General features: G+C 51.1%; 1 protein-coding gene across 3 annotated transcripts in view; it reads right to left on the bottom strand.

Moving 5' to 3' along the window:
• PEMT (phosphatidylethanolamine N-methyltransferase) overlaps positions 1–7,722 on the bottom strand; it is a 78,897-nt gene extending 71,175 nt beyond the window's left edge. For 2 of the 3 annotated variants that reach the window (XM_036113079.2, XM_036113078.2), the window contains exon 1: positions 7,649–7,722. Coding sequence is in view for 1 of the 3 variants with exons in the window: in XM_078068011.1 (XP_077924137.1) it covers positions 6,946–7,008 (63 nt within the window). In the remaining 2 variants the exon portion in view is untranslated. Of the gene's footprint in view, positions 1–6,945; positions 7,012–7,648 lie in introns of those variants that run through there. The other variant, XM_078068011.1, reaches the window with a different exon arrangement.
• Positions 7,723–12,679: the final 4,957 nt, after the last annotated feature.

The raw sequence follows: 12,679 nt of genomic DNA, 5'->3' as shown, positions 1-12,679 counted from the left end.
ACGTGCCAGAGTCTTTTTCCTCAGAGTTTTAGGCTAAGGCAGGTCCCCAACCTCATTTTTTCTACTCTGCATGGGAGTGGGGGTGGGGGGGCATCTGGCTCAGAAGAAGGTCTCTGGGCAGCTCACAATCTGAGCTGGGGTCGGATCACTCCCACCTTCCCGGAAGGACCACAGGCAGGCCTTCCATGACCAGTCTCAGCCCAGGGTTTCCTTTTGATGAAGCAGGGGTGATGAGACTGCACCACCCCCCCGCCCCCCAGGTGACATTCTGGACGGAGGGGAGAACAGGCATGAAAGTACAAGTGCAGAGGGTGCTTCCAGGCCTGAGGCTCTTCTGCCCCCTCCCTCTGTTTGCTTAAAGCCAACTGGCGCGGACAGGCATCTCACCTTTCTAGAGGGGCGCTCTGGGAATACATGCAGCCTAAGGGAAAGGCAGAGGACACTAATCCAAGGACTGTAGCCCCCATGCTGGAACCTGAGGGCATGCAAGCCATCGAAACCATCTCAAGGGTGGGAGGATGGGTTAGTCTGGTGATGGGTATTGAGGAGGGCACGTTCTGCATGGAGCACTGGGTGTTATGCACAAACAATGAATCATGGAACACTATATCTAAAACTAATGATGTAATGTATGGGGATTAACATAACAATAAAAAAATTAAAAAAAAATAAATAAAATAAAATAAAAACTTAAAAAAATTAAAATTAAAATTAAAAAAATTAAAAAAAAAACAAACAAGGCAAAAAAAAAAAAAAAAAAGAAACCATCTCAAGACGGGAGGGTTGTGGGAGTGTCACAGCGTGATGGTGGTCAGCCACAGACAAATCTGGAAAAACATTGCTTTGAAGCATTCCTACGTCTCACAATAAAAAGAAATGGCCAGTAGCTGCTCTAATTCCCCAAATCTAGAACTCCTTTCAGGAAAGCAGAAGACGTTCATTCACTCTTCACTCAACTAGCACGTCCTGGACCAGGTGCAAAAAGCCTCTGGCAGCTTGTGCATCCTAATCAGCGGGGCCAGAGTGAGCCCCTTTCCTGGGAGAGGCATCCACAGGCAGGTCCCGTGCTTCTCAAGGCCCTCATCTCTTCCGCCTTGGGTCCCCTCTCTCACCTCCTCTGTGTGATGGTGAGCTGCAGACCCCTTTTCTTTACACTCACCCTCGAGAACACCCCACTAGGGTGATGCTACTGAGTACATTTATTTAATTACATGTTATATATTAAAAGCAATAACAATAAGCCAGCTGACCTTCCCTGGGAAGTTACTGGACATCAAGCCCTGGCTTTAATGAGACAGGGCAGAACGCAGTCCTGAGACACGGCACACCCCAGCCTGGTCGGGCTTGACAAACCCCGTACAAGCTTGGGCAAGTCTCCCAAGGCTTAGAATGATAGTGGCATCTCCTTCACGGGATTGTCAGGTGGATTAAATGAGATCATGCAAGGAAAGCACTTAGCACAGTGTCTGGCACCTAGCAACGTTCGATAAATGTTAGCTAGGACTACTGTGTTATTCAGTCCACACAACAACGCCGTGGGGCATGCCCATCTTTCAAATTAAAAAACTGAGGCCAGGGCGCCTGGGTGGCTCAGTTGTTAAGCGTCTGCCTTCGGCTCAGGTCATGATCCCAGGGCTCTGGGATCGAGCCCCACATCGAGCCCCACATCGAGCCCCATATCGGGCTCCCTGCTCAGCGGGAAGCCTGCTTCTCCCTCTCCCACTCCCCCTGCTTGTGTTCCCTCTCTCACTGTCTCTCTGTCAAAAAATAAATTAAAAAATAAATAAATAAATAAAAATAAAAAACTGAGGCCAACACATGAAGAAAAACCTGGCAGAACTAAAAGGTGAAACAGACAAATCCACGACGACAGCTGGGGACCTCCACACTCGTCTCTCAGAACTGACAGAGTAGGTAGGCAGAAAATCAGTAAGAACGGAGATGACCTGAACAACACCACCAACCACTTGGCCTAACTGACGTTTATAGAACATCCCACAATAACAGCAAATGACACATTCTTCCCAGGCGCACATATCCACCAAGACAGACCACAATCCGGACCATAAAACAAACCTTTTTTTTTTTTTTTTAAGTAGGCTCCACACCCAGCGTGCAGCCCAATGGGGGCCTGAACTGACAACCCTGAGACCAAGACCTGAGATCCAGACCTGAGCTGAGATCAAAAGTCGGACGCTCAACCGGCTGAGCCACCCAGGTGCCCCATACAAATCTTAAATTTAAAAGAATCAGAAAGCATGAAAGTATGTTCTCAAATCATAAGAGAATTAAACTAGACATCAATAACAGAAAGATACCTGTTAAAGAACATACTTCCAAATGATCCATGGGTCAAAGGGGAAGTCTGGAGGGAAATTTTAACATATCTTGAACTGAATGAAAATGAAAATACAACATATCAGACATTGTGGGATGCAGGACTAAGAGGTAAGAGCTATATTAATGAAGAAGAAAAGGCTCAAAACAGTAATATAAGCTTCGCCCTTAAGAAATTAGGGAAAGAGAGGCACCTGGGTGGCTCAGTCGTTAAGCGTCTGCTTTGGCTCAGGTCATGATCCCAGGGTCCTGGGATGGAGCCCCACATCAGGCTCCCTGCTCGGCGGAGAGCCTGCTTCTCCCTCTCCCACTCCCCCTGCTTGTGTTCCCTCTCTCGCTGTGTTTCTCTCTGTCAAATAAATAAATAAAATCTTAAAAAAAAAAAAGAAAGAAAGAAATTAGGGAAAGAGAAGTAAATTAAAACCAAAGCAAGCAGAAGGAAAAAATAAAAGCAAAATCAATCAAACTGAAAACAGAACAACAGAGCGGAGAGAAAAACCAAATCCAAAACATGTTCTTTGGGAATAAAATAAAATAGATAAACCTCTAGTCATACTGACCAAGGGAAAAAGAAGATACAAATTGCCAATATCTCCCCACTGACCTCACAAACATTACAGGGGTAATAAAGGGGCTTATGACCCCAAGCCAACAACTCAGATGAGATGGTCCAATCATGGAAAGACATAAGCTAACAAAATTCCTTCAACATATAGTCCTATATCTATTTTTTAAAAATGAATTCACAGTTAAAAATCTTCCAGAACAGAAAGCCCCAGGCCCTGAAGATTTCACTGGATGAACTCTACCAACATTTAAGGAAGAAATGACTCCAATTCCACACAGTCTCTCCTAGAATACAGAATAGGAGAGACGGCTTTGTAATTCACACAAAAAGGCCAGCATTACCTTAATACCAAAACCAGAAAAGGACATGACAAGAAAACTACAAACCCTATTCCTCATGAGCACAGCCACCCAAATCCTCAACAGCAACAAAAGCAAAGCAAATCTAGCAACATATACAAAGGATACCACTTCAGGAGCCTGCGTCGTCCCAGGAATGCAAGGCTGGTTCAATAATCAAAACATCAATGTAATTCACCACATTAACAGCCAAATAAGGAAAAGCCACGTGATTGTCTCAACAGAAGCAGAAGAAACTGAGGTTCTAGGAGGTTCAGTGACTTGCCCAAGGTTACAATGAGGGGCAGAGGAAAGCCCCTACCCTGCTGCCTTGACTCTGACCCAAAATACTGATGATAAAAATTAGGTCCTTGAGAACTTCCCAAAATCAGTCATCCAATCAAATGGACTGATACTTATTCTAACAAAGTAATAGCATCCAAAGATTTTTCAAAACAATTTGTATAGCAGGCAAACATCTTCCCCCACAAGGCAGTCAAGACTTCCTGCATCTGCCACCGGGATTCTGCCTCCAAGGGTTTAGTCAGGCTCCCGCAGCACAAAAACTCAAGAGGCCTGTCCCCCATCATGGCCTCGAAGCTTCCTGAACACAGAGGCTTTGGTGGGCTACCCTTGACAACTTGTAAAGCTCCTCTACACCCTTATCTCATCCTGGTCTCCCTTATAAGCCCCATTTACTCTCCCCGATTTACCGATTTACAGATCAAGAAACGGAAGGGCGCCTCTTGACACCTACACTAAGTGAAACCACCCATCTGCTCATGACAGCAGGTGAGTCCGTATGAAAAGGGCATGAAAGGGGCCCACAGGACTATGCCCTGGCAGACTGGGTTCTCCAAGAAGCCAGCACCCCTAGGCCCCACTGGAGCCATCTTCTGAGTCCTGGAGGCACCCCTGCCTGTGGTCAGCAAACTGGCAGTCCCTGCTGCCATCCACACACCAGCCAGCTTGCTTCATGCTGCTAGGAGGCCGAGGAGCAAAGCTCTGGAATCCCACAGTGCGGAGGGCAAAGGGCTACAAAGGGCCATTGTCAGCGAGGCCATAGCAGGTACACTCCTCAACCCAAAGGGTGATTTTTTTTTTTTAATTAAAAACAAAACCAAAATTCCATATCAGCTGGAACAGACACAGAAAATAGCCCGTTAAGGGCATTGTACCAAAGGGCTGCACTGTTCGGAATACAGTCTTTAAAGTAATGCCAGGGCACCTGGGTGGCAGTCAGTTGAGCGTCTGACTCTTGGTTTCAGCTCAGGTCCTGATCTCAAGGTCATGGGATCGAGCCCCGAGTGGGGCTCCGCGCTCAGCGGGGAGTCTGCTGGAGATTCTCTCTCCCTCTACCCCTGTCCCCCGCTCCTGTGCTTGCTCGCTCTCTGGAACAAATAAATAAATCTTAAAAAAAAAAAAAAGTAATGTCACCGATTTCTTTTTACTTTTTAAAATGCGGCTACTAGAGAAGTTTAAATGATAAATGGGACACATTGCATTCCTATCGGATGGTGCTGGACTTACAGGCTGAGATCCTGCAGCTCAGATGCCCGTGGGGTAAAAAGAAACCTTGGTGCTCACTTGGGCCAGGGAGTGATGGGCTTCTTTTATTTTATTTTTTTTAAAGATTTTATTTATTTGACAGAGAGAGGCACAGCGAAAGAAGGAACACAAGCAGGGGGAGCGGGAGAGGGAGAAGCAGGCTTCCCGCAGAGCAGGCAGCCCGATGTGGGGCTCGATGTGGGGCTCGATGTGGGGCTCGATCCCAGGACCCTGAGATCATGACCTGAGCCGAAGGCAGACGCTTAACGACTGAGCCACCCAGGCGCCCCTGACGGGCTTCTTTTAAAAGCAGAGATTTTGATTGAAGAAGGAGGAGAACGACCACAAGACAAATACGCAATAATGTTGTGTTGTTGTTGTTGTTGTTAAGAAATAATCCTTTGGCAACAGGAAGCTTAGCTGTGCCAACAAAGGCAGCAGTGGAAAAAACTGAATCTCAGTCAACTAGGGTCACCCTGACCTGTCCCCAGAAGTGCTCCCAGTTCTCTCCAACTCCATAGCCCCATCAAACTCTGGAGTAAGGGACAGAGCAGAAAAGCCCATCCCACACACACCCAGTTAACCTTCCCCTCCCCATGGCTGATTCTTACTCCTGCTGCCAGGTCTAGAAAAATGGGCCTTGCTCAGATGACCCGGCAGCACCCTAACACTCCACTGGGCCTGTGCTGGACCCACTGCCCCCCTTGCATTGTGGCCTCTGGCTCAAAGACGTCCCACCTCAAGTTAATGGTGACCTACCCTTCCCCACAGAGTCATGCCTCCAGGAAGCATCCACCCCCTAAGCCAGGCAATGCCGAGGGCGCCCTTGTCATTGCAAGTGCCCTTTCATCTGAGATTTGCTCTGGTAGAAAACAGGAAAAGTCCCACCACTGACCACATGGGCCCAGAGATTCTCTAATGGTCCTTTGCAGTTTAAGATTCTAAGGATTCCATGGGATACCATCATCCTCATGAGGGAGGCTGTTCTTCCTCTCTTCTGCTTCCCACTTACCAATGTCAACTCATCCTGCACTCTCCAGGGTCAGATGCTAGCCTTCTCTTTGTTCCTTGGACAAATACTCCCCCATTTAAGGCCTTTGCCCTGTCCCTGCTGACCAGAGCTTATCACTGGGTCTCAGATCGCGGGCCACCTCCTCACAGATACAGGGATTTCAATACCACCTCTCCACCAACTACTCTCTAAAACATTGGCCAGTTTTATCCCCTTCAGAGAATGTTCTATGCTCCCAGGCTTATTGTCTCAAAGACTGGCTGTTATTAGTAAATGCATAAAGGGGGAAAATGCTCTAGATTAAAGAAAGGCTGCCCCAGGCAGAGATGGAGCTCCCAGGCTCCACAAAGAGTGGCTGACTGATGAAAAAGGTGGAAAGGTGGAAAAAAAGGAAGCTCTGACAGAAGGGAGAATGCAGGAGAGGAGCAGCCATTGGAAGGGGGAGCCTGGGGAGAGACACCAGGAAAAGACAAAACTCTCTGGCCTATGACTTTGTAAAGGGGCTGCCGCCCCAGGCAGCCGGGTTCTCCAGCCAGCAGGCCCGTCCCACCCCGCCCTGGCACAATGCTTACAGGTTGTCAACTCTTTCCACCCATCCACCCGGGAAGGAGGCGATGTTCTGCGGCCAGCTCAGGCCAGGGGGAGGGCGCAAACCTTTCTCTCGCCTCCTCCGCAGAGCTGACCTCAAGCCCGGGGAGGGGGACGGAAGTGCGGCAGGGGGGCCTCCCAGTTCCCACGCATCCACATGCTGCCACCACGCACACTCCCGAACACACCTGCTCGGCCTGCTTCACACGCCTCCACGCCCCGTTCCAGTAGGACACACTCCCACTCAGACAGAACACACACTCTCGGAGCAACTCTGACCACACAATCCCAGAGGCGCACACACATACACACACACACTCAGGAACTCTTTCTCCGACACACACAATCCCTCTCTTACACGCGCACACGCGCTCGCCACGCCCTCGAACGCGCAGCTCCGCCCCCACCACGCCCCGCCCCCCGTTGCCTGGCAACAGGGGCCCCGCCCACTGGGCGTTGGCGGCGGCAGCGGCAGCCCCGACTGCGGGCCGCAGGACCCACCCGGCCCCGCGAGCCGTCTCTCTGCTTCCCTAGCCGCGCCGCCCGGTCCGTACCTGCCTAAAGTCAACATTGCCGAGGCCTCCGCAGCAGTCGGGCCCCGCCCCAGAGCTGCTCATCGGCTCTGCTCCCCGCCGTCACATCCCCTCAGCCGGGCCACCTCTAGGGGGCCTCCGCCGGGACCTCGCGGCCGCCCACTCACCCCCCAAAGTCACCCTGTCGTACCGGGAAGCTGTGCCGCCCGGGGCGCTTTCCCTGTGACCCCAAGTTCTCTCAGCCTTCTGGGAAATGTAGTTCCCCGTCCCCGCGAGGCGCCACTGCCCTGGAGCTCGCGACGGCATCTCGAGGAGCCGAGACCTAGTAGCCCCGGGGTCGTACGCTGCGGTGACCGCCAGTTCCGGGGCGGCTCTCCCCTAGACCCGTGGGTCCCCGGCTCCCGCACCCGGCCCGCCAACTGACCTGGCCTCCCTGTCCTTGGCTGGCGGTGGGGCTCCGAGCCGGCGGCTGCGGGTCCTGGGTATAAGTAGCTTCCTGCGCAGCCCCCTGCGGACTTGGACTTTGGCCCGGGCTCGGGGTCCCCCGCCCCCCTCCGAGATTTGCTTTTGCCCAGAGGCGGTGCAGGCCGAGCACACCCTGTAGCCTCCTGCAGAGGCTACTCCTCGGGACCCTGGGCCCCCGCCCCCACGGCCTCCCTATTCTTTGGCTCGGCCAGAGACACCTCCTCCACTCCTTTGTTCATTCATTCTCTGGTTCACTCACCGGGTACTTGCTGAACTCGTCTGTGTGCTGCGGGTAGAGTGGGGAACAACACAGGTCCCTGCCCTCACTGTCTCCTAACAGAAGAGACAAAACATGAATAAAGGATTATAACCTGGAGAAGTACTGTGATGGAAAGCAACTGGGGGCGACGTCCGATGCTAATAAGCCAAAGTGCCTTAGGATCTCTTGCTGGAGGCCCGAACACAGGAGAAGGTGCAAGACAGGTGAAGTGTAGGGGCAGGACAATTCCGAAGAGAGACCATATGTGCAAAGGCCAGGAGACAGGGCAGAATTAGGGGTACTTCAGGAATCCAGAAAAGGCTGATGATCTGTGGAGTAGTGGCGGAGGAGGCAGAGTGGGAGGGAAGGAGTTTAGGAAAGCAGGTGGGATTTTAGATGGTCAGGTCCAAGGGAGCCCCTTTTGCAGCCAGGTGTTAATATATAGGGAAACAGAGTCCCAGATTTTCACAGTCTCCCAGCCAGCTGTGAGCCCAAGCGGGACTTTTGCCAAGCCAGCTGCTTCCTGATTCAGGTGGCCTGCTTCTCGCTTCTCTCGCGCTTAGCCCTGAGCACCTACCGTCTTGAGCATCTGCTGAGCAGCCACTGTGTGCTGTCCCTGCGCTGACCGCTTTACACATAGCCCCAACCTTTACAACATCCCTAGCGTGGGGCAGGCCCACCAACCAGACAGGGAGGACAGGAAGGACACTGGCTTTGGAGCATGCACTAGGTCTATAACTACGGGCAAATTTCAGTGTCCTCAAATGTAAAAGGGAAGGGGCGCCTGGGTGGCTCAGTTGGTTAAGTATCTGCCTTCAGCTCAGGTCCTGGGATCAGACAGAGCCCCGCATTGATCTCCCTGCTCAGCGGGGACTCTGCTTCTCCCTCTCCCCTGCTGCTCTCCCTGCTTGTGCTCTCTCTCTCTCTCTCTCTGTCAAATAAATAAAACCTTAAAAAAAAAAAAGTAAAAGGGAAATACACATCGGTAAAACTCAGTACACATGATCTGACCCACAGGAAGTTAATTACCGCTGGCCACAACGGGGCTGAGTACACAATAGGTGCTCAAAAGCTGGTTTGCCTACAGTCGCCAAGAGGCAGGCGTGCTCCCCTCCCCAGGGTGTCCAGGCAAGGCCTGCCGGACCCCCGGGTCAATGCTGGGGAACCCGCCAAGGCAGAGTGCTCCAAAGGGCACTCCCCCCTACCCCCACCCCATGTCTACCTTCCCGAAGCCCCAGTTTTCTCCTGACCTACCTGGCTGCTCCCATTGTTTTTTAAGCCAGAAAAATGAGTTTGTGTGTGTTTGGTGTATCTGGGAACAAAGAAAGGTAAACGTCAGAGGTCACACCAGAGCTGATGCAACTAGAGGAATCCACTCCTCCAGCCCGAATCCACCCCCTGCCCCTTTCTGTGAAAACACCCAGACATGGAGAAGCCAGACTGCAGCTTCAAGTGTGGTGGGACTGGTTCAGATCAAAAGCCTCCTGCCCAAGATAGTTTGGGTCAGAATTCTCTGCCAGGGCCTTTTGAAAACTCCCAGGTCTGAGAGCTTGCAGAAATCATCCAGGCCAACCTCTCACACCAGGATATTCCTTTTGCAGCATCCCTAGCAAGTAGACAAGTCACTTCTGTTTACATGCCTCAAGTGATGGGAGGCTCACCACTTCTGGAGGTAGCCTGTTCCAGTCTTGGACAGGGTGTTTTATTCATGAAACAGACCCAAAGCCACCCTTCCTGAACTTTTAACAAATAGAGCTCCTTTCTACCCTCGGGGTTATCTCTCTTTTCCCCTTGATTATTCTTCAGATAATGGGAAGCCATTATCGCAGACTATCTCCCAGGTGGCTCCAGGGCAAACATTTCCCAATGACCTCTCTGGCCAGGAGTTTGACATGAAGGGATCAAAACTAAAAGCCATTTCTTCATTGCCTTCCGCCTCCTCTCCCCCAGCCTCCACAGATATTGGATCTGGCTACCTGGCTCCCAGCAATCACTAAAATGGGCTTTTAATACAAAAATTAGCATCTGCTTATTGGGTACCTTTGGGTAAAACCTAAACCTTTCCCTACTCTGAATCCATTTACTGTTCATAAAATAGGTATAATAATAGCTCTTGAGCAAGGCTGAAATAAGGATTAGAGTTACTGATATGCAAACGTGCCCAGCACCCAGTGGGTTCCCAATCAATGTTTGTCTCCCTCTCTTGTATATAATTGAGACTCAGCAGTTACGGTCACAGTCATAACACTCATGGGTACGCTGGGGTCTAGGGCCAGTCCAGCTCAGGGGTCCACTGAGTTCCTGGGAAGAGAGGGAGTGAGAAGCCAGCATGAGGAGACAGCTTGGGCTTGGCGGGCGGAGGGGGTGCAGTGTGCAGGGGGAGGCTGGGAAGCCTGCACTGCAGGTCACACCCATTATCAGGAGTTTTTTAAAACCAGGAGGGTAAGGAGGGGTTGCAGCCCAATGCCCAGCGCCTCCCTCCTATATTCAGGCCCCACTGCCCCCACTTGGCCCAAGGAGGGTCCAGGAATGGGAGAGAAGCAGGTTCAGCAGGAGCCGGGGAGGGAGCTGGGGCAGGGCAGTGCTGTGGATCATGAGTAAACCCTCTCTTGCTCCCCAGACTCAGGAAGGAGCCTCCCCCACCCACCCCCACCCCCGCCATTGCTGGGAAGAGGGCTCCGCAGTAGACTCACCTGAATCCAGCCATTTAAGGCCCCAGCAACTCCAGCAAGGAGTGGGGACTGGCCAACCTCCCTGACCCCTCCGCAGTGCACAGAGCAGCCAACCGCTGCCTTCCTGCTGGCCTCTTTGCTGTTCCCGGAACACCCTCACCTCAGGGCCTTTGCGCAGGCTGTGCCTTCTGCCTGGAATGCGCTTCCCTCCGAAGTCCTCACAGCTCCCTCCCTCACCTCCTTCGGGTCCAGTATCAGCTTTCTGCCCTGTGGAACACGTCAACCTCCCCCACCCCCACTCTCCATCCCCTCACCCCTTTATTCCCCTCCACAGCCCTTAGAGTTATCTAACAAATTGATTTAGCTTATTTATTCATGCAGTGTGGTGTCAGTCTCCCCAGGGTAGAATGTGAGCTTGAGGATGGGTTTTTTTTTATCCCTTTATACACAACTCTTTCTGTGGTACCTGGATCACGCCTGACATAAAGCAGGCACTCGATAAGGAATGAATGAATGAATGAATGAATTGTTCTACCACTCCCAAATTTGGGGTATCCATGGGCAAACCACCTCTCTGGGCCTCAGTGACCCTGCCTAAGGAAAGGGGAGGGGGACAGGACCCTTGAACAGGAAATCAAAGCAACCCGTGAGCCGTGAAGTCTCCACCCCACCACTCCCTGGCTGGGGGTCTGGGGCAAGTGACTTACCCTCTCCGTCGCTCAGCAGAAGAGAAAATTCTACCCATAGAAACAAAGCGCTAAGCTATTTGGGCTCTTGCAAAGCTGTAGGCTCAGCTCTCGGCACCGGTTCCCTTTATAAGCCCTCAAAGTGCCCTGTGAGGTGGGAAGTGTTATTCTGGTTTCCCAGGTGAGGGAACTGACTTGTGCGGAAGGGACCGGCCCGTAGTCAGACAGCTGAGTATGTGATGCGCTTCAAGCCGGCCAGCCCAAAGTCACACATGGCCTTTTACCACTATGCAATCCCGCTTCCCTAGGATGGGGGAAATGATATAAAAGTGGCCCAGCGCAGGCTCAGCACTTATTCAAATATTCAATGTTCAAAACACATCATGTTTCTGCTCCATTCTCTGCTTCTTTTCATCACATCCATCCTTCAAGGTCCAGGTAAGCTTCATCTTCTCTAAGAAGCCTGACTACTCCTATAAGGATGAAGGCAAAGCATTCTTCCTCACCATGGCCCCACGAGGTCCCGTATGGCCCAGGTGCAGCCCGCCATTCCAGCTCTTACCCTCTGTTCTCCAGCCACACTGACCTCGTCTCAATTGCTTCCAGCCACAGGGCCTTTGCACCTCCGGTTCCTTGTCCGACACACTCTTCCCTTCTCTTCTTGAAGAGCAAGGGCGTTTCCTTTTGGCCACCATTGCATCTCTGGCGTTTAGCCATCTTCTTGCTGTGCCTGTGCCAGGCACTAATCGAATTTACCAAAGGAATCGATGCGTGAAGGGAGGCCAAGACTGAATTTTAGCCCAGGGAAGTTATCCCTCAAAACTGGAAACAAAGTAACAATATTTTCAGACAAACAAAGGCTGAGAGAATTCATCACCAGCAGGTAAGAGGAAAATGACCCCAGTCAGAAGCCCAGGAACACAGGAAGGAATGAAAATCGCTGGAAAAGTTAAATCCCAATGAGCATTAGATGTTTATAAGAATAAAGATATCTCGTGGGGGTTAAAATGTTTATCTTGGTAACTGAGGGAAAAGGTATGAAAAACCCTGTAGGGCCACAGATTTGAACGACATGATGAACCAAATCTCTACCACGATCTTCTCAGAACCCTCCTCCCAGAAAGTGCAGAACATACATTCTTTCCAAGGTCACAGACGACATTTGCCAAAATCGACCATATGCTGGGGCATAAAGCAAATCTCAAAAGATTTCAAGGGATTGAGATCACATAGTTTATCCTTCTAAACACTGGGATTAAGCTAGCCAGCAAGAAGATGGCTAAAACGTCTCCCAATGTTTGGAAATGAGACAATACATTTGTTTTTGAAACCCCAGAGATGAGGGGCGCCTGGCTGGCTCAGTCGGTGGAGTGTGTGACTTGATCTCCGGGTTGTAAATTCAAGCCCCACGGTGGGTGTAGAGATTGCTTAAAAATAAAATCTAAAAAAAAAAAAAAATAATAATAATAATAAAAAATAACTCCCAGAGATGAGATCCAGTTGGCTCCACATGGGCCAGGTGTCTATCCACGGACCAGCAAGGGCAGCTGAGGGTGTGAGCACTACACCTGGCTAGACTAGGTCAGGTGACCAACCCTGGTCAAGCCACAGTGGCCGGGGAGTGGCGCGTGTCCGGACTCCAGGAGAATATGGCGTTTCCCATTTCCCACACT

The sequence above is a fragment of the Halichoerus grypus genome, chromosome 2, assembly GCF_964656455.1.
Source record: "Halichoerus grypus chromosome 2, mHalGry1.hap1.1, whole genome shotgun sequence".
NCBI lineage: Eukaryota > Metazoa > Chordata > Mammalia > Carnivora > Phocidae > Halichoerus > Halichoerus grypus.
Note: the sequence above shows the minus strand (reverse complement) of the source record. Positions and strands in the feature narration are given on the sequence as shown.